This window comes from Triturus cristatus, chromosome 6 (genome assembly GCF_964204655.1).
Source record: "Triturus cristatus chromosome 6, aTriCri1.1, whole genome shotgun sequence".
Classification (NCBI taxonomy): domain Eukaryota; kingdom Metazoa; phylum Chordata; class Amphibia; order Caudata; family Salamandridae; genus Triturus; species Triturus cristatus.
In genome coordinates this window covers 297,299,454-297,324,090 of record NC_140589.1, presented here as the reverse complement: position 1 = coordinate 297,324,090, position 24,637 = coordinate 297,299,454, and the positions used below count along the sequence as shown (strand labels likewise).

The following is a 24,637-nucleotide window of genomic DNA, read 5'->3' as shown; positions in this document are numbered from 1 at the left end:
AGCTGATCTGTGGGGAAAATGTGGTCCAAGACTTCTAGTAGTGCCTGCTACTATCTTTCCATAAAACTGGCAAGAGTAGAGTACAAGGACCGAGTTTAGTGCAGCTGGCTAAGAAAAGAATGTGGAACTGGAATTTTGGTTGTGACCCTGACCAGAAGTTTGGGCAAAAGCTTTTTACCACCACTTGAACTCTTTTTTTTTTTTTTTAAATTTCTTTTTTTATAACTCGGTTTTGACTTTTCGACATTTCATAATCCTAATTAAATAAGGCCACAACATTAATCATGTTACATACTTCATTACAATAAATACAGATCACATCCTTCAGTTTTATTGAGCTAAACAAAGGCCAGTAGAATAATGCTCTGGGGCTACTCTGTATGCCGGCAGCCCCTAAAAGCACTCCGCTGTGCCTAGTTTGTCCCAGGTATTATGCCTCGTCTTCTGATGTTGAAGAGATTCCACCAGGTTGGCCAAAACTTTTTCTGGGGGCAACCCCTGGCCCGGTGCATAGGCTTTTCTGCGATGGAGCAATAACCCATCCCTCTAAGCCATATAGAAAAGGAGGGGCTCCTTGAGAACTCCAATGACTAGGTCTTGCATGCCGATCAGGCACCCAATAGTTATCACTGATTTCTGCCCCCGGTGACCATCCCACTCCTTGAACACCCCAAATGTTGACATCTTGGGATCTCTCTCAATAGGCAAACCCACTACTTCCTTGTATGTTTTAAAGATTTTGGCCCAATATTTTTAGATGTCTGGACGGATACAGGTTGACTACATGTACTTTGTTACATGCAATTTGAGACTAAGGCAATTTGGGTCCCCACCTTGCTCCATCTTCTCCAATCTGTCCGGGATATAATAGACCCTATGATAGTACTTTTAATTGGGTGAGTCTTAGCTGGGCCTGGATCACCATCTGTCTAGCTGCCATCTTAGCCTCTACAAAAGCCTTTTCGTCCAGTTCTGTATCCCATTTTTCTTTCCGTTTCACCTTGGGATCAGTAACATTAACTACTAGTGTTAAATACAGACAGGAGACTCCTTCCTCCTGATTTCCTTCTTGGTGAGCTTGGGCTCCAGCGGGTTAAATTCTGGGACAGGGTCTAAGCAGCTCCTATATGTTTTTAAGGCATGTCATAGCGCAAGTAAAGCAAAATCTGGTTTGTGGAGCTCAAAATCCAATGTCTGTTGTTCAAATTATAACATGACTATCACCCAATGGATATACTCTTCTTCATGGAGATATTTATTCCCCATTTTTTGCTTAAGTTCACTTTAGGCAACGTTTCCTAAAAGACTCTGTATCAGACAGAGAACATACAAACAAACATAAGGGTTGTAAACTGTGAGTGATACATACCTTTACATAACTTGTTTCTGCTGTCAGCTGCTGCATGTATCTCTGCTAGATCTCTGTGGCACTATTTACAAATATAGGAATGTATTCTGGGTTCAGTCTTGCATCAGAATATTTTGACAGTGTAGTAAGAAATGAGTCTGTGATAAAGATGTTTCTGAAAGACAAAGTAAACTCAGTCTCTCACTTATGAACAAACTAGAACCCATTTTTTTTTGATCATGAGAATTTTAGTGAAACTACATTTCTAGATATTCAATGAGTGAGTGAAATGGAGGAGTGAAAGTCTGAATAGTACGCCTTTTTGATTTTATGTTGTGGTGCTCCTTTATAAATAAGAAGTATAAAAGGCTAATTGCAGTGCATATTTTGCCAGTGCCATCCTTTTTGACTTTTCAGTTAATATATTTTAAACCTTTTATGCTCTGTTTTGCTCACAGCTGCTCTCCGAGGTCGAAGAACACTTGACATGCACAATAACCCAGGTGGAACCAGATCTAAAAGTGCCTGTAGATGACTTTGATGGCAAGGTTGTTTATGGGAAAAAGAGAGCTACTGGCGGTGAGTTAAAGCTGTTATATCCTGAGATGTATGTATTGATACTTCAACATTGTGGTACTGGCCAGTGATTTGCTATTGGAATTCTTCCAACCTGGTAAGAATAAAACTTTCTGCAGATGCATGCACCATTGTTTTCTCTCCTGGGATGTTCAATAAGTCATAGACTGCATTGCTCTGCATTTGTTCAGGTTGAGATTAATTAAGGCATTCCATCCATCACTTTTTAAATATATTTCAGCAGATTGCCCTTATTTGGACAAATATGCCCAGGCATGGGTCCTGTGTGCGCCGTGACATTGGACCCAAGCTATACCCGACAGATGAGCCCTAATAAGGGCGAAACTGGTCTTTGGTTGCTTGTGTTCTGATTCAGGGAGGACTGTGCCTGGCGGTTTGTGTTGGTCTGTTCCTATTGGAACCGGTTCGAAATCGAGCTGCATATGACTGGGTTCAAACTGAGGTGGCATGGTGTGCAAAATAACAATGGACTGGAATGCAGCCAAGTAATTACTAGTGGTTGAGATTGATTCTTTCCATCCATCACTTTTTTGTATACTTAATTCTACATGATGGTGTGGTTTTGGCAATTTATTTTCATTCTTTGAGTTTGAGCAGAAGGTGCAAGACACCATCGCGATTATACTATCTTATCTCGACCACACCAATGTATTATTACTTTAAACACCCCATCAGCACTTCGAAAACTACAGTGAATCCCAAATCGTGCCATCAGACAGATGCTCACCCTTACAATGAGCACATGTGCCATGCCTGTTAAGATTTCCCTAAACTGGCTCCCAGCTGCTAGATAGATTGCATTTAAAGCAATGGCTCAGTAAGCAATTTGCTACACTTTACCATTCTTCCTTCAACAAAAATTCACGAGTTCCATCAAACTCAGCCATTATACAAGCTTGCTCTGTCCTTCCAGTGCCTCCATTCAAAGGCACAATCTGGTGGAAAGTCTTACGCCGTTCAGTCAACCATACTTTGGAATTCAGTGCCTTCTTCAATAAGGTTGTTTGAGGACTGTCATCAATTCAGAATAGTATCAAAAAGCATGCTCTTTCAGACAACGTTTAATCTTTATAAATAAATTAGAAAATAGGTGTTCTTGGCTATTTCCGCCCTCACACTATACAAGAGTAACTGCTTACCTGCTGCAATGCACACTTAACCTTATGACTCTCCTCCAACATATTGCTTGTACGACAATTTACATCCAACAGCTGTCTAAACATAAAGGGCGCCCAGGTAACTGATGCAAATATGAGAGCTTTGCATCCTTGTCCAGGTTATGAAGCTCTGTACAATTATGAGAGTACACTACAACGTGAGGCCTTTCTTCTTTTTGAGACCGGATTTGTTAGCGTTGCACGCTAATTTTTTGGCTTCACTCAAGTCCTTTTGGGGTTTTTAAACTTCAAAATAGTTTTTGTATGTTTGGAAAGTTTGTTAAAATGGTAGAAAAGCTGTCATTGAGAATGTTTTCCTGGGCTGTTCTCAGGCCTCTTTCTGCTGCCTGGATTCAGCTTCATAAAAGGGCCAGGAGGAGTGCACTTTTACTTTAGACCATCTTAATGGCTGCCCCTTCTAAAACCTTTACTGTCATTTTCAGAAGTGTGTTCTAGGTTAGTGATGTTAAGCACTCTTTAGCGAGCTTTTCACCCTTGTAGTTGCATTTAATGTCTTATTTATGTTGGTGAACTTTGACTGTAAGCCCAGCATCACTGAAATTATTCAACACTGTTTTTACTGTTATTTATGTTAAAGGATTTGTTCCTTATGTGATAGAATGGTTTCGAAGTTTGACTCTGAACCATGGTCTAGGTCTTCGCATCTTAAAACCTTGACACCGTTTCTCACCAGTTGGGGATTCATGTCTGTTCCTAGTATTTCAAAAGGAGTAGTTAAGAATTCGACATGGAAAGAGGATCTAATAAGCAGAACACAAGTGATAAAGCAGCGTATAAATGCCTTCCTCCATCAACAGTTTGTATGGGGACTTTCAGTGCAACAACATTTCTTTTCTCTCATATCCCTGAAATTTTTCCATTGGGGACAAGACTCATTGATGGATATCATCATATGAAGACACATTAAACTGAGTTAATGGCATGTTTCACAACTCTTTTTCACTACCTCATCCGGAGTCCTAACCATTTCGGTAAGTTAGATACAGCAGAACAACTCTGGTTTTATTCCAGAGGTTGTGAATTTGATTATGCATGCATGAAAAGTACCTGCTTCATTGGGAGGCATTAAAACAAATGAGCAGGGGTGTCTCCTCCGTAATGGCAGAATAGCATCGCTCCACGCATCAGTTAGTCACAGAAAAATAAAAAAATAAAACAAAATAATTGTTTTTTTTTGTGACTGGCTGCCTCTGGCTTAGGCTTGTGTGTAGGGCGTGGCGGAACTGGGCCATGAAAGGGATGAGTGGGGGGCACTTAGAAGTGTGCATGTCAGTTTGGCCGGCCATCTTAGGCCGCCCAACAGACATGCACACTTCTATTTCTCCAACCCAGCTGTGTTGCACAGCCAGGTGGGAGAAAAGCTGCAGGCTCCCATGCACTGTCTTAATGGCAGGCAAGCCGCTCAGACCACTTCTGGTGCTGCTCTCATAGCATGAGAGCAGCATCTGGATTGGATGGGGAGCCTGTGCTTTCCCAGTGACTGCTCGAGAGAAGCACTGAGCGGGAGTTGGAGGCAGGGGCAGCAAAAGGTACGTTTTAACATTTGTATGTTCCCCTAAATTCCACATTTGGAGCTTGATCCCGCTTGTAATGACATCTTTTACTTACATTTTTAAGTTCTGGTGTCCCTCACAGATGTGGCCAGATTGATTCATTATGACATTTGTTAGACCTGGTATCCTTGGCGTGGTTTCCCCCTAACCTTTTGCCTTCTGACCTGTTTGTCTGTTTTGCTGAACTTCGTTTTTGCTAGTTGTAGAACTCCGTGCACTTTTTCACTGCTGACCAGTGCAAAGCACATGTGCTCTGTATCTATAATGTGAGAACACAGCTGGAACTAAGGATATTCTGCCAGGAAGAAGAGTTGCTGTGCTGTAGGAGGGACAGCCACTTTGCCAACTGCTTTATGTTGGTCTGCTGATTGCTGTCCTGTTTTAGGGACTGCTTTTTTGCTACCTGCTTTCTTGTTTCTAGCGTGGATTAATCCGGCGCTTCGCCCTTGCGTTCTGAACTCGGCGTTTCGTCCACAGAACCCAACGCCTCGACAATACTGCATTTCATTCTGTGACACAGATGAAGGTACTTTGCTCATCGGTGCCCTGCATGTGTCCTCCCTCACAGGTGGCTTGAACTCTGAACTTTGTCCCGGTCCAGCGTGACCTACAGTAACCCCAAAATGCTATTTTCTTCTAAGTGCTATTTTTCGCCTATTTTTTAAAAATTCATATCATGACTTGTTCTCATTGTATTTTTGTCGTTTTGGTCTTGTTTTGTTCAGAATATAATTCTTTTTTCTAAACTGGTGTGGAGTCTTTTTGTGGTATTGTCATTGTGTGTGTGCACAAATACTTCACACGTTGCTTCTTTATATTAGCCTGACTGCTCTGTGCCAAGCTACTAGAGGATGTGCACAGGTAATCTTTTAGTGTGTACCTCATTTACCCTGACTAGGATTGTGGTTCCTGCTTGGACAGGATACATACCTGTGACAACCGGATTTCTAACATTGACCAAAAACACCCCTTGGAAGACCTGCAGATGTTTTAAGTCTACCATCAAGTTTGTTTGAACTGGGCGCTAGAAATTGCTGGTCATTAGGTGTCGAAAGATACTGATGAACTGTTTTGGACTCCAAGACTCGCATATAGGTTCTGTAGAATGAACTGCAGTTGGTATTTTCTCAATGACGCCTACGGACCAAATACCACCGAAATTTTCCTTAAAGTGTCACTGAAAGTCTCTGTGGATGGCATTACACATGCAGTATATATATGATTTTCCAGGATACCGCAAAAACTATCAAGTGGTAAGCCCTTTGTATTACACGATGCTTTAAAAACAGAGGGCGGGGCGGGGTGTGGCCAAGACGGCCATCATGGCGGTCGCTTGAAGTGCGAGCTCAGTCAGGAACCAGCCTTAAACAACCTTCATCCGCAGCACCAGCTGCCACTGTCTACTCCCCTGCACTGTCGCCAACCCGGGAGGAAGCCCTGGTGGCTCCCGGGGCTCCAAGCAGCTGCTGGGCGGCTGTGTCCCCTCATTACTCGTGAGGCTGGAGGCTCGGCCCACGATGCAGCAGACAACCGCTCCCGGGGTGAGTGAATTGTTGGCGCCTGGATGCTCGACCCACGGTGTCCCGGAGAGGTGTGGATGGACGCGGCATCCCAGACTCCTGCTGCACTCCTGAAGACCTCTGCTGCAGAAACTCGATGCATCCGCCGCTTTGCTTGGTACAGTGCCTTCCAGGACGAAGCCCCTCACCCCCATGCAGCCTTGATTCCTCTTGCGGCCTACGATGGCCCTCCCGGGAGGCCCAGTGGGATAGTGCTCCCGGCTCCTGCAGGACCGCGAGACCGGTGCTGCACTTGGGGCTGGGGTAAGGAGACAGCAGCCTGATCCGGCCCAGATACAGAGGCGCAGGGCCTGGAGGCTGTGGACCGTTTCAGGACAGTGACTGGTGACGCGACTAGACCCCCTCCCCAGCAAGCTGGGGCACCAAGCGGTCGCCACCGGTGCCAGACACGCTGCACAGATCGGTACAGAGGAGCCCCCTCCGGAGTGGCAGACTGGGGGCACAGTGGAGAACTGCTGTGTTGGCCCTTGTAGGATATGACCAAAAGCTGGTGAGACTCTGATGCATGTGTGTGTGAGGCACAGAGGCAACGAGTCGCCCCACCGCGTGCTCAGCCAGTGACACCCCGGAAACTTGGCGTGGCTTGATTGTGAGACTACAGCTACAGAGATCCTTTGGTGAGTCTGAGCTGAGGTTCCCCCTCCCTCACGGATTACGAAGCCTTCGCTCCACTGACCCCTCTACAGTAGCGGCTTTGGCGGCGATCGACCGCTGTCTTACCCCGTGGGGTGTGATAGAGCGGGGGGGGGGGGGTTGGTCTGGAGAACCTGGGCCGCATGTGGGAGAAAGACACTGGGGCGCAAGTTTGTCTCTTGACCTGGCAGGCCCAGGCCCGCTCTAACTCCTGATCGGGGGCCCAACGCCAGGTGTCCTGGAGATCCGAGGGAGCAGCAGAGCCCCTTTTGATGGACCGCTGCCGGGACCCAGTGACCATGTAGCACCAACAGGACCGATTCGCTTAACGGCTCTGTGCAGGACCCTTGGAAAGGGGGGGGCTCTGCTCTCTTCCCCCCTCTCCCCCGATACGCATGAGAGGAAGTGGTACTGCCCTGCCACTCTGGCGTAGAGAGGCTCCGGATAGCGCCAGAAGTATCCCGTGCCCCTTATCCCTCTCCCCAGGACCACAGGACTGTGCCCTCATGTAGGAAGCTGGCTCTGAATATACTATATCAAAGTGAGGTATAGTGTGCACAGAGTCCAGTGGAACCCCAAAGGTAGACAGAGGTAAAGTTAGATAGAACCTTACTCTCTATTTGTGGTAGTGTGATCGAGCAGTAAGGCAGTATCAGAGGACAGTGTTAAGCATTTGTTGTACACACTCAGTCAGCAAATGAGTTCACACACTCAGACTGAACTTCAGACCAATTGTTTTTGTATAAAAATATTCTTTTAGTTATTTTATTTTCGAGAACCAAGCAAGCCTGGCACAGGTAAGCAATAAATACTTTACAGTAGTAATGCAGTTTGTAAACAGTTTGGATTGCTATAGTAAATGTACTTTGATTTGACTTAGTGTTTAGAGAAATGCAATGATTTGTAAATACAGTACATAGCCTTGAATGGGATTTTCAGTAAAATACCAGGTAAGTTACCTTTTGGATTACTTTTCTTACTCAGAGTGGTATGCCTGGATACTACTCGGGGACATTTCCTGCAAACAGGTAAGTAAAATCATTTTTGTGAAATTAGTGTAATTTTAAAGAATTTCTTCAGGTTTTCAAGCTGCACATTTAGAAACTTTTTCAAGAAAAACAGTCAATGTTATCCTATTGAGGAAAATATGGTTATCGGTTTTGAGGTAAGTATTTGGAAGTAGGAATTGAGGTTCTGGGGTTAGACTCAGGGGTCCCCAGGGATGCACTCTTGTTACACCCTCAGCAGCACTAGGGCGGCCAATTGCTGAGGCCCAATATTATTCAATGGGGGATAGGGGACCTCCGGTTGCTGGATGCTGACTAGCGGGCCACTTGGCTTTGGGAGCAAAGCTCCTGGACTTTAGCTCAGGGCAAATGGGGAAACAAGCCAGCACAAAAGGTGCACCCTCAGCAGCGCTGGGGCGGCCGGGTGCAGAGTGCTGTTTTGGCGTCGGGTGCCCTTTTGTTTTCAATGGGGGTTTTTGGTTTCGGTTTTCAGCTGCAGGCTCGGTCCAGGAAGACTTCCGGGAGGAACCAACAGTTGGGCAGGTAAGTTGGAGGGCTCAGGGACATAGGTGCACCTCGGGTTCTTTTCTCCAGGGCGCAGGGCGGCTGGATGTAGGGGTCTTTTGAGGTCGGATTTCACCTTACCGGGCCACTCACGGTTGCGGGGGGGAGGTGGGGGGAGTCTCAATGCAGATGCTGTAGGCGACGTCGGGGAGTCCTGGAGTGGTCAACCCACGGTGGACTCTGACTCTGGAGCACTGGTGGACCTCGCTGGGATCGGTGGGCCACTCGAACTCTGGCTGTAGGCGACGGGTGCAGTGGTAGTTCCAGACGTCGGGTTTCTTTGTCCTCAGCAGGCTCAGGGTCTGTTTTAGGAGTTTCTTTTGAACAGGGCTTCTGTTCACAGGAGATCTGGTCTTTGTTGAAGGCAGTCAGTCCTCCCAGGGCTTCTGGAGGTCGCTGGCTGCCAGACAAGACAATTTTTGGCGCAGGATCTCTGGAAACCGCAGACGGGCCGGTAGGGCTGGAGTCAAGTCAGTTGTTCTCTGCAGTCTCCTCTGCTGGGCGTCTTCTTTAGTCTTTTTTCATCTTAGGTTGCGGGAATCTGCCTTCTTGGTTCAGGGCTGCCCCCTAAATGCTGTATTTAGGGGGCATTTAGGGGTCTTGGTCAGTAGCCAATGGGCTACTGACCTTAGGGTGACTACATCCTTGGTGTGCTCACCCCAAGTGGGGGAGTGAGCACAATCGCTAATCCTGATTGGGAGTGCCTGCCATCTGCAAGATGGCCGGCACTGAAGAGTGGGCTTCACCTCGCCTCCCCCACCTGAGGGGTGAAGTTGGCAGAGGTGGGCACAGCTTCTGGGCTGGCTAGTTTTTCCCGCCTGTCTTTCCGCCGAAAAGGAGGGGAGTCAGCAAGGGGGCCTTCTCCTGATAGCAGGAGAGGCTGAGGGCCGCATTACAAAGGCTGCCAGGCCTTTGAAATTCCCTTGCCACAGATGGCTCTTCCTGGCCTGGGGGAGGTGTGAATACCTCCGCCCAGGAAATGCTTTGTTTCTGGGCTCAGGGAGCGAAGGCTCCCACCCTAGGGGTCCAGAAACATGACCCGTGGTGGCAGGCTGGTGTGTACCAGCCAGGGAACCCATCAGAGGCTGGTCGTTTTTCAGGGGGCATCTCTAAGATGCCCTCTGTGTGCATTTTTCATTAAATCTAACACTGGCATCAGTTTGGGTTTAATGTGCTGAGAAGTTTGATACTAAACTTCTCAGTTTTCAGTGTAGCCATTATGGTGCTGTGGAGTTCGTAATGACAAGCTCCCAGCACCCGTATACTCTTAATGGCAGCACTGCTCTTACAATGTCTAAGAATGGACTTAGATACTGTAGGGTTACAGGGCTCATGCACCTGTACCCTCACCACTGGCATAGGGCACCCAGCTAGAGGGGTGACTGATCTATGCCAGGGCAGTGGGCTGTAGGCATGTCGACTCTTCACTTTCTTCTGCACCAAACACGCAGCCTGCCAAGGCAGTGTGTATGTGTGTGTTTAAAGGTATAGGGCCTCTAAGGGTGGCACAATAAGTGCCCCAGCCCTTAGAGGTATTCCCTGGTCACAGTGACCTGTGGTACCATTTACCAGGGGCTGACCTGTGGCCAGAGATGCCAATTGGGTTAGTTTTGGGGAAAGAACACAGGCCCTGGGAACCTGATTGGCAGGGACCCAGGACACCATCAAGTGAAAGTGCATCAGTAGTCTGGCAAAAAGTGGGGGGGGTTTACTGCAACAGAAACTCATTTTCCTACACCTCAGGATTCCGCCTCTGGGCTGTGTCCCACGGGATCCCTGCTGCGCTCCTACTATGGGGAAGGATAAGGCCTCACATGCCGCATCACCGCAGATGCCAATAGACCACTACACTACCCGCTCCATCGGTCTGCCTCCAGCCCCCTGGAAACCGACAAACCTGGGGCCCCACCCAATGACCTCTTCGTCATTTTGCAAGTGATCGAGTCCTCCCAGGCAGCAGTGGAAGCCAGGGTCCGTGAGGTGAAAATTGACTTATTTTGTCAAGACCTCCGAAACGCCATTGTCAGGATCCCAGAGATGGAGTCACGGATCTCCACAGTCGAAGACTACGTCTCAACTCTTAGGACCCAGATCTCTACACTCCTGGCCCACACATCAGAACTCTTCGCATGCGCAGAAGATGCGAAAAACCGCTCACGGCACAACAATGTCCGAATCATTGGGGGTTCCTGAGTCCGTAGGGGGAGCAGCAAATGGCAGACCTCATAGAAGCATGGCTCAAATTCTGGATGCCTGAGGGGCGCCTTTCCCCCTGGTTTGCGGTTGAAAGGGGTATCGCTCTCTGGCCCAAAGCCCCCTATATCCCCCCCCCCCCCCCCCCCCCCACACACACATTCCTGGTGCAACCTCACGGCCTATCATCGTCTGCATCCTCAACCTCCGGGATCGGGATGCAGTCCTTGGCGAGGCACGCGCCCAACCAGACCTCCAATATAGTAGCGGCCCCAAAGTCCTAATATTCCCGAACTACACCAGGGAAGTCCAGCAACATTGACAATCCTTTCTAGATGTCAGGCAAAAGCTGAGGAACATGGGCTTTCTGCATAGTCTGTTTACAGGAGGACTCCTAATCATTTTTCTAAATTATTCCATCTTTTTTGACACCTGAGGAGGAGGCTGGGCAATGGCTGACGGAGGAGAGACCACTGCAGGGACGTTCTCCGCCCTCCAACAACCGGGGACCGGCTGTCGACCCTACTTCCTGCACCCAGCCTCGACCCTGGGGACGATTTAATCGTTCATGGAGGGGACGTGGTAGGACACGCACTGCCTCACCCCAGGGTGCCACCTTGACACAACCCCGGCCTGTAGGGGATCCAACTGCAGATCATGCAGCAAGGAAGGAGGATAACACCCGGGCTGCCGAGCACCCTCCGTCCCCCTCCTCAAAGGGCCCTTCAGTTCCTCAGCCAGACTCAAATACACTTGATCCCACCCAATGACCTTCCAGGTATTTTCATGGAACATTAACGGTCTGTTAGACTGGATCAAACGCTCAGCGGTCTTTGCATTTGCCAAATCATCACTTGCCCTAGGTCCTTCTCTTGCAGGAAACCCACCTTCAAGGCGAACACTGTCCTTTCCTGGCCCGTAAAGGCTATGACCAGGTTTTTCAAGTGGGATACTCACAGGGTGCAAGATGGGTCGTAATCCTCTTGCGCCATTCCTTCCCTCTTGTAGTCTCTAGGGTGACTCGTGATCCCCAGGGGCATTTATAGCACTGGAGGGCACTCTGGAGGGGTGGATGATCGAGCTGCTGTCCATCTATGTGCCACCTGCCACTCTGCCTCGGGGACCTCTCAATACTTCTCGCCCGCTTGCCACAGGGTCTCACTGTGTTTGGAGGAGACTTTAAAGCTGTCCCCGCAACTGCCCCGCTGCCTCTAGGGACCCGGGGACTAAACATTTTGTGGACTGGACATCCTCCTGGGGCTTCTGCGACGTCTGGCGGTCCAGGCACCATATGCTCTGCCAATTCACAGACACTTCAGCCGCCCGCCACATGCACTCCCTCATTGACCTGATTCTCTTGCCGGCTCCGAACTACCAGGCTCTGAGCCACACATTGACATATTATCCAGAGGGATCTCCGATCACAACCCCTCCCCATCCATCCACACACTCCTCTGCACCTGGCATTCTTTCCTAGCACCGAGGCTCATGTGGCATATTGACACATGGTAACTCCAAGACAGAACTTTCATCCAGGCACTAAAAAACGAGCTTCAATCTTACTTTCATAACTCCAGAATGGTAACCCGAGTGAGCATTCTCTGGACTGCCAGCAAAGCCACCCTCTGTGGGTTTGCAAAACACTTAATCAGGGCGCTGGAACGTGAGCGCCTCTCCCTCGACACCCAGCTGGAAACCCGGGCCCTACGCCTGGATCCGCGCCTCCTCTCCATCCCAAAGTTTATGAATGAGGCAGGCTGTATGAAGCGTTCCCTGCCAAACATTGCAAAGGCTTTCGTCCTTTACTACGAAAAACTATACTCCATACTGGTGGACAAGGATCCGATGGCAAGTAGTCTCTTCCTGGACTCACCCATCCTTCCAATCCTCTCCAGAGAGGACTCCCAACTGTTCGATGGCCCCATTACAGTGAAGGAGATTGGGGTCGCTCTCTCCGAACTGAGCCCTGGGAAAACCCCCGGCCGGGATGGGTTCCCCCTAGAGTACCCAGTGAAAAACGGAGACTTACTTCTCCCTCACCTTTTAGCACTGTTTGAGGAAGCATGTCACTTTGGCTCCTGCCCAGGGGATCTAGACTCTGCCACGATAGTAGGGATTCCCAAGACGCAACCCCTGTCCACATCTGTGCTCACTATTGCCCCATTTTGCTACTTAATTGCAAAATTAAAGTTTTTGAAAAGATACTGGCCAACAGATTGTAAAGAGTACTATCGATGTTCGTCCACCCGGACCAGTGCGGCTTTATGCTGCAGAGAAACACATGGCACTGCATTTGACGGCTCCATGTAGCCCTAGCCCACCGTCACTCCTTACCACAAGATCTAGCCTTACTCCTCATTGATTTCAAAAAGACGTTCAACATGGTGGATTAGGACTTCTTACATAAGGTGTTGACTTCAGCTAGCCTCGGTCCATGCTTTCGTGGCATGGTTAGTGTCATATACTCTCACCCTTCGGCCCGTGAGTGCGTTAACAGGGTTCTATCAGACTCCTTCCCCATAAGGCGAGGTCCGAGAAAGGGCTGCCCCCTGTCTCCCCTCCTCTTTGTCCAAGTAATGGAACCCCTGGCTCAGCTGATCCGTGGGGACCTGCTATACAAGGGGTGGCTGTGGGCCGTCAACCATGAGGATAGCATCGCCCTATATGCAGATGATGTTCTGCTGTACTTGACGGACCCAGGAAGGAGTGGTCCCTGATGTCTCCAGCTGCTTGAGGCTTTTGGGCAGACCTCTGGCCTGAAAACGAACCCCTCCAAATCCGTGCTGGTCCCCGTGGCTCCCTCAAGGGATTGCTTTGACTAGCACTCATCCATTCCCATTTGCAGATTGAGCTTCAAATACCTGGGTGTATGGGTGTCGTTGAACCCAGAACTCGTATGGGCCCTTAAGCTGCAACCGCTGCTCAAAAAAGTAAAGGCGGACCTAACTAAATGGCAAAGCCTCCCCCTTATTGTAATGGGCCGTACAAAATGATGGTACATTCCCTTTTTCTCTACACCTTTCTAAATCTGCCTCTCCAGATTCCGAGGTCCTGGTTTCGAAAACTGGAAGGGGACGCATGGACCTTCTTATGGCAGGGATCAATGCCCGACTAGCGCTCACGGACTGCCAACGAGGCCCCTTTGATGGCGGTTTTCCTGTCCTACAAGCATTGCTATGTCTTCCCGGTCCCCTCACATATGCCCATGGTCACACGGGCGGTATTCTTAGCTTGGCGAGCCGCTTTGCGCCCCATACAATGGGATGATAAACTTGCACAACATACCCCTTCATGGCACAGCACCTGGCTGAAGGAGTTGGCAGCACTCACCGGCTTTAGAGCATGGGATACCAGTGGGATCTCCCAACTAGGAGACGTGTGGTCATATACACAAATACATTCCTTCGCAAACCTTCAAGAGTCATACGCCCTCTGCCACACTCAATTCTACAGGTATCTCCAGGTCAGACACGCAATTCATGGCCATATACAGGACACGGAGCCCCTCCCGGAGTTTAATCCACAAGAGGTCAAAATCCTAATGAGTAACCTGGAATCCGGAGAGTTTCCTATATTACCAAACCCTCATAATAAACACCCCCGGATCGCTTAGCCACCTCAGGACCCAATGGGAGAGCTGGCATGAATCCCTGATGGCCCCACAAGCTTACCATCTCCTCCAAACTGCGACTAATACAAACATATTACCTCTACGCAGCATACCTTCCCTCCGCCTCGATTCCACCTGCCCACGGTGCCAGTTACGCAGGCAGACTTCTTCCACATGGTGTGGTCCTGTGTGAAAATACAAACCTACTGAGCCACAGTGACGAGACCTGGCAGAGGTGCTGGGGTAGGCAATTCCCCTCTCCCCCCCGTCCTCCTGATCCTTCTCGGAGTATCGGGGAGGGTACAGGAGGCACAAGGGCAGAAAAGGTCTTCCTGGGTACAGCCCTTCTTGTTGGAAAGCGTGATATTGCGGCAAGGTGGCTGAATCCCCCCTCCCTCCACAGTCACACAGTGGTGCCGTGGAGTAGATTGGTGTGCCCAGCAGGAGAGGCTGGTGTTTGAGGCAAGGGGTTGTTCTCGGGAAACACAGTTATGTGTGTGGGAAGTTGCTGGGCCTTTTACTCATTGTATTCAAATTAATACACCTGGGAGACCAACCGTCTTTTATGTGTATATGCTCTGGCTTTCATGGTTACAACTTGTACCAGTGATATTACATGCTATATCTGTTCCTTGTTTTCTGTTGACCACCTTGTGGCTGTTAAAACCCAATAAAACATTTTTTTTTTTTTTAAATTAAACATAGCAAAACGCTGAGCACTCAATGTTATGGTGTCGTGCTGGCACCAAATTGTAGCCGTTGTACTGAATGCTCAGTACTAACCGTCCACTCATGCTAAAATGAAACAATAAACCTTTGACAAAGTTGAGTCAGGAGAGACATCTAAAAAAAAAAAAATTCCCTCTGATAATTAGACAAAAGGAAAGTTCTTTAGCCTACACCTCATTCTGAAGAGTTTTTAGGCCTGAAAGAAGTATACAGAGGGGTACAAATAGCCCTCACGATACGTCAACGGTTTTGACCTCTATCCATGAAAGATTCTAGATTTGCAGACATTTCACCGCGTGGCAAACACACTTCCTCTTGACGCAGGTGTTTGATCTACCGTGATTGCTGTTTTTTATTTATTTTTTAGCGGTTGTGTCCCCACTTTACCCCAGCTCCCCTTCCCAACTTGCTGGCAGGCATTTATTTCCCTACCTGCAACTGCAGCACCTTTTAATGAGGTGTTACAGTACAGGTGGTGCAGTGTCCGTTGGCAGACACAATGCAGCCCAAAGTCTGCATACCGAGATTCTGTATGTTTAAGTGCGACAACCATTAACCAGTGGTCAAAACTGGTTCACTGCATTATATATAGAATAGGATTTCACATTATTTCTAAAATTATATCTCATGTTGAAATTTGACGTCAAAGATTTTTCGATGTCTGTATCGGTTGACATTGTTATAGCGGTTAAGAATTGTAGCTTTAATTAGATTGTATCTTTGAATTTCACATAGAAGATCAAATTATTATTTGGAGCTACAATAGGAAGGAACGCACGCATTTCTAAAAACAATCAATCAAAGGAGACCAAGCTCCAAGTATGACACTCGGTACCATTAATGCCTGTGCTGCAGGAATAAAAGATTTGTAGGGGGGCTCACCTGGTCTGAGACATTCACCGCGATTGTGTGTTTTTACTGTGATATGTTTTAACTGATTTACGAGTTTTAACATTTTATCTGCCTGCTGCTATATTCATGGTTTCCATCCTCATACCCGCACTTTAAAATAATATTGCTCATTTTGCACATTTCTCCCTTCCTACCTCATTGCTGTGTTGTTCCTGGCGAGGGTTGGAGGGCTTTTCCTTCCCTAGTGAAGCCATCTTGCCACTTGGCGCGGGTTAGCGCTCTAGCTTTTCCACACCGGGGCGCATTTAATGCGCGTTGCACGGACGCGCAGCGGACGCACGCAGCGGGCGCGCCTCAGGCAAGCCCGTCTGCGCACGTCCGCGCCTCAATTGCGACCAGCGCCAGAGAGGCTATCTCGCGACCTCTAGATCCTCTAGAACCCACTGGTCGTGTTGTATACTCTGGTGCTGCTCTCAGGGGCCTGGATGTGGCGATTTGACGACATCCTCATTCCTTGGAGGTGACAGAGAGACCTTTAGGAGCCTTCAGTTCTTGCGGCTTCCAGCTAAGGGTAGGCTGTGCCTCTCCCTCTAACATAATCCCTAGTCCTAATGAGCGGGTTAAATCTGTGCAGCCTTCAGCAGCACTTATCAATGTCCGCTCACTAAAGCAACATCATGCGGACGTTCATGGGCTGCTGGAGGATGGTTCCTTAGACATGCTGTTCCTCACTGAGACCAGACTTGATCCTTCCGCCGCCCCCATAGTCGCGCTGACGACCCCGATGGGCTATAGGATCCTGAGAGTTGATCGCCAGGGGTCAAGAGGAGGAGGTGTTGCAGTTATTTATAAAGACTGCTGGGATCTTCATGTGGGTGACTCACAGGACTGGGCCGGTTGCGAGGTACTGGACTTTAGTGTTCGCTTTTCAGCCCATTTTACACTTGGGGCTTCCCTGATTTATCGGCCACCGGGACCTTCTGGTTCCTTTCTCCAGGCTTGGGGAGATGCCCTTACTTCTAGGGCGGTCAGGTTCTCTCATTACCTGGTGCTGGGCGATCTGAACTTTCATTTGGATATGCCCGACGAGAGAGAGGTGACCGACTTGTTGGATAACCTTCACACGGCTCAACTTGTCCAGCACGTCGGCCTTCCTACTCATCGGGCTGGTCATCTATTGGACCCTATTTGTTCCAATTTCCCTATTTTGGTAAAATATCCTCTCCCAGTGACGTGGTCTGATCACTATATATCACACTTCTCTTGGACAGTCTCCAGGGCAGAAGCCCGGGTGCTTGGCTTTTCGAAGCCTGTTCTGGGGAAAGTTGACCCTCTGGAACTTGCTCAGGTTTTAGACATAGCCAGCCCTGTAATGTCTGGGGGTCTGGAGGAGTGTATGTCTGGGTTTACGGGCTGGGTGTCCAGAGCAGTGAACTCAATCACCTCCCGTCGACCCATTAGACCGGCCAGAGCTTCCCCTTCTAAACCCTGGTTTACTCCTGCTCTTAAAGCACTTAAACATGAGTGCAAAATTTTGGAGCGGGTGTGGCGGAGGAGCAATTACTGCCCTGTGGCAAAAACAACTTGGAGCGATGCAAAGAACTTATTATGACGCCATTTTTGCGGCTAAAGGCCATTTTTATGCAGCCCGCATTGATGCGGCTAGGAATAATTCTAAAGAAATCTTTGCCATAGTCCAGAGCTTCACCTTCCCGCTGGCCCAAACAATTGCTACACCTTCTTCGTTCGATTGGTGCAATACCCTGTCTGGGTTTTTTAGAGACAAAATCATGGCCATTCAGGCCTCTTTCTCCCCTGACAGAGGTGCTCTGGCAGGGACGCGGAATGACCAAGTAGCTCCTTCCACCTCACTGTTCGCTTTTATCCCTGTCCTCCCCCTGGAAACTCTTAGAATCCTTAAAGGGCTTAAATCGGGATCTCCAGCAGATGCCTGCCCTGCCAGACTCTTAGCAGAGGTAGCGGATAGCATCTATCTTGAGGTTAATCTGATTATCAACCTCTCTTTACAGTCTAAGGCGGTCCCTCAGGTCTGGAAGCAGGCTAAGATTCTTCCACTGTTAAAAAAACCTTTCTTGGACCCGCTCAATCCGGCCAATTATCGTCTCATCTCTCTCCTGCCAGCTATTGCTTAAGTTTGTGAGAAGGTGGTGCACAAGCAACTGTCAGATTTTGTGGAGACGGAGGCTCTTTTACACCCAGCGCAATCAGGTTTTCGGGCAGGCCACTGCACTGAGACGGTCTTGGTTGAGGTTGTAGAGGCTATTCGAACATGCTTGGATGCTGGGGGCAGAGCAGCTTTGATCCTGCTGGACCTCTCGGCGGCCTTTGATACGGTCCCACACGACCTTCTGCTGACCCGTCTCGCTGAGATTGGTGTGTCTGGGGCCGTGTGGGGTTGGCTTAGGTCTTTTTTGGAGGAAAGGGTTGAGCAGATCTTGCTCCCTCCTTTTCATTCCTCCCCTCACTTGGTCACTACGGGTGTCCCGCAGGGTTCTTCCCTTAGCCCTTTGCTTTTAACATTTGTCACGCCTCTGATCCACCTGGCAGAAGCTCTTGGTGCCAAGGTTTTGGCCTATGCCGATGACACCCAGTTGCTCTTAACGTGGGATAAGGCCTCCAGTTCGGTCCTTGCCGCACAACAGTGCCTACGCTCCATCTTCACTTGGCTGGCAGATGCTCAGCTCAAGTGTAATGAGCAGAAATCAGGGATCTTGCTTTTTGGCACTTTTCCGACTGACTTTCGTCAACCGCTGTGGCCACGGGAGCTTCCTCTTCCCTTTTCGGAGGGACAGCCCGCCAAGAACCTGGGTGTATGGTTTGAGGAGAATCTCTCGTTTTCTACCCATATCAAGAAAACTGCCGGCTGCTGCTTTGGTCTTATTAAAACCCTTAGGAATTTTTTTCCTCTTCTCCCGCAAGCAGCCAGAGTAACTGTGACCTGTGCGCTGATTCTATCTCGGCTTGACTACGCCAATTCCCTGTACGTTGGGTCTCCTGGCTATATGATTAAGAAACTGCAGGTGGTCCAGAACACGGCTGCCAGACTGCTACTAGGTATCTCATCTAGGAAGAGTGTCACTTCTTACTTGCACTCTCTACATTGTCTACCCATTGCGGCCAGGATCAAATTTAAATCTTTGGTCTTGACCCACCGCGCTCTTCACGGTCCGGGCCCTCTCTACCTTCAAAGGCGCTTTTCCTTCTATGTCCCTGCGAGGGTATTGCGCTCGTCGGCTTTATGCCTGGCCTCGGTCCCTCGCTATAAACTCCAGAGGACTGGGGGCTGCTCTCTGGTGGTCAGAGCCAGCAGGGCTTGGAACGCCCTTCCCCTTGATCTTCGCCGTACTCAGGAGCTCGCAGCTTTTAAAAAGAAGCTTAAAACATTCCTTTTTGCTCGATTGTCTCTCTCTTCCCCCCCCCCCCGGCTAGCATCGGGATACTCTTGAGAAGCCGAGCGCATACAAGTGGAATTAACATAACATAACGTAGTGCTATGTAGACACAGTATGTGATACAACACCTATACTATCAAGTGACCAGCCTAGAGTCACACAGAGTATGATGCAGAAGAGGAATATGACCTTATGACAGCCCTGACCACTCCCCCCCTCACCCCCCCAAAATGGCTGAAACAAACTCCTTCTCCTATCCAACATTCGACCACCTCAGCACCATCCTAAAACTAAAGGACAAGTGTCATCTTGTCTACCACCCACCAGGGAATATGCCCACTTTTGGTGATCACCTAACTGAACTGCTAAGGCACTGCTCTCTCTAACTCCGACAAAATATTTCTAGGTGACTTCAAACTCCACTGTAATAGCGAGAAGTACACACTAATACAATCACTGAATGAACTCCTACTCAGCAGAAATCTTACCCTACATTGCTAGGGACAAACCCACAACAAAGGCTCAACCTTAGATGCGATCATAGTCCAAAATAAAGTGATAAGCATAAGCAGAATTCTCCCAGTCGACTGGTCAGACCACCACAGCATTCTGTTTTACATCAACCAAGTGGCAATTCCTCCCATCTGGGTAACTCCTCCCAACTGATCTAGGAAAACCCTCCAGTGGTCTAAGAACCTCAATCTGATCCCCTTAACTGACCTGGAAGAAAAATATCCCTTCTTCCACCTACTTCTAACAACCTCAGTACAGATGAGTTCACATCCCACTACAACTCGACAATAAAAACTGCCCTTGACAACTAGCCACCCTGAAACTAAAAACGGATCAAAGACACTCCCTCAAGATCCTGGTTCAAAAATGACCTCAACTCAGAAAGAAGATCAGTTAGCTGCTGAAAGACTCTGGAGAGCCAACCCTGCCAAATTTCGCCTCTACCAACTTGGAAGAGAATGCAGGAACTACAAAAACACATACTAATAGAGAAAACCACCTTCTTCTTCAGCAATGCCCTAGACAAAGAGAAAAACCGCCCCAAACAGCTTTTTAACATCCTCAAACAATTCACCCTGCCACAAAACTCCACTGCAGCAACTTACCCAAATTCTTCAATAACAAAATCATGAAGATCGACCTCTCCCTGGACTATCGCCCACAGACTCACTAACAATTCCTTCTCTACAACAGAGATTAACTTAACCCGAAATCACTCCTTGCCCTTCAAAACACTGGTCCCTCTTCCAGTAACTACTGATATGAACCTATGCCCTCCTCAGCACCCAAGAGCTTGTTGTGTAGTTCCTATAGAAAATATACAGGATCTGCGCGTTTAGACACACACTGTAGAATTGGTGTCCGACAAACTCTGATCACCCCCACTGGGCATGTTAGCCTTTCTGTATCAGCTAGCTCACAGTGCCACTATAATCTCCTCTTACCAAGGAGAAAATAGTTTCTGGCAACCTAAAAACATGACAACCCTGATCCCTCAGGACGGTGGAAACCATGTACTACTTTTCGCTTAGTCGCTCATGCTTACTTAGTTTGTCTCAGAGAGATAGACCGAATAAAACAAGCTGGGCGTTTTCAATAATCATTTATTGAACAGTTGTTATTCTGCTGTAGAATAGATGTGCTGCAACAACAGTTAGACAGTATAGGATAGAAATGATTAACAGTACTATGAAAGTAAAAGGATGGTATAGTTCTACCATCTTTCTAAAATCATGAATACATTCAAGTATATAAAACACATGATAATAAAAGGCGCGTACTCCTACGATGCCTCCCTATCTAGATGTACCTAAATGTACATAGCATGGGTGTAGGTGTTAAGCCAAGAATTCCTCTAGGATCTAGTCAACCCCATTACCTTAAGTGAGACTGTGGGACACTGTCCTGGTCTCAAGTTGGACACCCCGCAAGGGATGTTAGACCACTGCGAGCTCGAGTGTCTGCATGCAGGAACCTCAGCGTCTCTGGTCAATGTGTCGGCCGGGAAGTCTTGATCTCCTCTAGCTATCTTAGCAAGATGTGATGTATATATACCCATATGTCTCCCCAGGGGTCCTACCTTGCTGTGTCGCTATCGGCCTAAGGATGACGTCAGGCCTGAACTTTGTACATAGGTTTTATACAGGAGATGGTAGTCCTGCTATGCTTCCAAGAACCCTCATGCATAATGTATGAGATTTCGAACTAGGGAAAACCCACGTTCTGAATGCAGTGTAATATCTAGGTAAAAGGTCAGTCCCTGTAAACCGTAACAAGTGTAATGTAGGGAGAGAATATAGGTGTAGGGTAACAAGTTTACCGAGACCTATATTATAGTACCTGTATGGAATATAACAAGCTGAAAGTTTTAGAGGAGGACATCTGCATGGTGATTGCCAAATCCAAACCCTCCTGCCACTGCGCAGACTCACTCCCTCATCTCTGACAAAACGCCTCAACCACGCCTTAACCCTTCTTTGGACCAAGATTATAAACCGCTCCCTGAGCAATGGGCTGATGCCAGACTGCCTCAAAATGGCCAAATTGCCCTCCTCCTAAAAGGAAAAAGAACAGACGCTCACCCGGAAGATCCTAATAATTTCAGACATATCACCAACCTTCCCTTCCTAGCAAAAATTCTCGAGAAATGTGTGCTCGCACAACTCAATAAACACTGGAACACCAATAACCTACTTGACTCAAACCAGTCTGGAAACTGCTATACTGAACATAATGGATGGCATTCATAAATCCCTAGACAGTAACATATGCTGCCTGCTCATCCTCCTTCACCTATCAGCAGCCTTCAACACGGTAGACCATACTTTTCTTTTGGACGCCCTGCAACAACGAATCTGTGTAGACAGCACAGTTCTACAATGGTTCACGTAATTTCTGCATAACCAATACTAACTAATAAAAATCAACATCTCAATGTTCGATATTTCACCGATCACCTGGGGTGTCCCACAAGGTATTCTCTCTGTACATCATAATCCGGCTTAACGCCACACTCTCACAACCACCTGAAACTCAACCAAGAAAAAACATTCTTGCTTTGTCCAACGACATCCCGGGATTTCCAATAAACCCCTACCTTGGCAGGTGTAGTCATCAAGTGTGAGATATTTAAAATGCTTTCCTGAATACTGCATAAGAGCGAACACAGTTGTGCTGAAGGGAATGATACCTGCAAATGTCTGCGCTTGCCTCTGAAAAAGAGACCAACAATAATTAGCATTGGAAGTAGATGTTTACTTTTGTGTGTCTCGCAGAATAAGAGTATGGTTGAAATGCGTAGAAAGACAAATGTATGTGTAGTCAGAAGAATACATTTTAAGAACACCAGCATGATTGAAGTCGGAGGCCTCATCTACGAATGCCCTTAGGTTATGATGTGAATTTTTTCAGGTTTGACCCACTGACATATATCCGTGGGGAGAGGGACGGGTGGTGCTTTAAACTTCCCACATCTAGCAATAATAATTCCTTTATTTGTGCATCGATTTTTAAAGTCCAGGCACACTATTTGAGGCCCTGAAGTGTAGTTGCACAGGAGATGGAGCAGACCAATGGAAAAATTAGTGGAAAGACAAAGGCATACTGTCTTGCCAACCCATGTAGAATGTTTGTATTTTCATTATTTTGTTATGAAATAATGAAATGGTAGTCTTTGTCTTAATAATTTGAACTGTGGGAAAGAATACTGGAAGAGACTTTCGGAAAGTAACTTATGTGCTATGGATAACCTTTTTGTTTTATTCAACAATAATAATTCAATATGTAATTGGAACAAACCAGTGATGTAAAAGTTGTGTAGTCAATTTCATTTCGTAGCCCAAAGAATAGAATTACACATAATTGATCAAACAAGTGGAAGGCAGGGGAAGTCATTTTGATAGTTTTTTTTAAAACATAGCTTTAACCTAACTGTGTTTGCTCTTTACAGGTGGGATGTATAAAGGACATGTGGATATTCTGGCACCTACCGTACAAGAACTGGCTGCTCTCGAAAAGGAAGCTCAGACATCTTTTTTGCAGCTTGGCTATCTTTCTAACCAGTTGTTTAGGGCTTTCTGATTGTGCTACATTGAGAATCACTATTGTATGATAGATGCCCATGCTAATGTAATTGTAGTGATGCAGTTGACACAAGCTTGTTCAAAATTTAAAGTAAATGGTTCAGTTTGTAGCCCGGCAATTCACCATCTTCCAAATGGAAATCTCATAATATTGCAGTTGATAAATTGATGTGAAAAATTAAAAGCTAATGTCCACACGTTTGATTTGTTTTTTTCCTCCATTTTTAGTTAATCAATTATATTCCTTAGTAAATAACAAGTGGCCTTCGGTCAAAACTTTCCATCACGAACCATGTTTGTAATCATTTCAAGTTCCTCCTCCTGTGTACATACATTTGATTGCAGCATGTATACTCTGTTCCTATTTAGTGTGAGAGGGTCAGTTCAGAAGCAGTATAAGCTTGCAAATGGTATCGGCAAAGGGTTTGTGATTCTAAAATCACAATCTTCCCAGCTTTCAGGAACAGCCAGACTTTTGTCAGAAAACCAACATTTTCTACACAGTTGTGGCAGTTTACTGGGACATAGCCTATTTTTCCTTTTTTTTGTGCTTTCAACCTCCTTCCAGTAAGTGGTAGAAATGGGTGTGAAAGCAATAATGGATCCTGGAAAGCTATACATTTCCGTAAAGTAGACAAAATTCTGAATTCATCAAAGTTTTCCTTTAGAAACGAACAGTTGAAAATAAAAAATATTGAAATTGAGTTGAAAAAACAGCCATTTTTGCCAATGTTATCACCTGTTACGTCTCCTAAGTATAACAGATGTTTGAAAGCAATATACCAGATTGTCCGCTGGACCCTTCTAGTTGCAGGGATATATAGGACTTGTAGATTCAACAAGAACCCAAGTTACCCAGAGCCAATAACTGAGCTGTTCCTTGCAATGGTTTTTCATTGTGTACCGGGTATATAGCAGTAATTTGGTATAAACAGTGGAAAATGGGTATCAAGGAAACTTATGTATTTCCGAAATGTGAACAAAATATAGAGTTAAGAAAAAGTGATTATTTGCATATCTCCGCAAGTGTGGGTACCCTCACTAGCATGAGAATTAGAGGACATTTTTCAAAAAGATATATTTTTTTTTTTAACACATTGCTTACATTTGGAAGGCAGAAATACATAGAAAGTAAATTGGTAGCAACACTTGTTATACTATTCTGTTACTCCAAGTCTCCAGATAAAAATGGTTCGAGGCATGTGGGCTGCTGAATTCATATCTGTGCATAGATCGCCGCCTAGTGTTGGGTCCGGATGATTGCACATTGTTGTCCTGGAAGAGTC

At 47.2% G+C, this 24,637-nt stretch overlaps 1 protein-coding gene across 1 annotated transcript in view; it reads left to right on the top strand.

Moving 5' to 3' along the window:
• DDX1 (DEAD-box helicase 1) overlaps positions 1-23,548 on the top strand; it is a 287,219-nt gene extending 263,671 nt beyond the window's left edge. Inside the window, exons 25-26 of the mRNA XM_085610667.1 lie at positions 1,807-1,927; positions 23,219-23,548. Coding sequence (XP_085466793.1) covers positions 1,807-1,927; positions 23,219-23,349 — 252 coding nt within the window. The 3' untranslated portion in view covers positions 23,350-23,548. The remainder of the gene's footprint in view (positions 1-1,806; positions 1,928-23,218) is intronic.
• Positions 23,549-24,637: the final 1,089 nt, after the last annotated feature.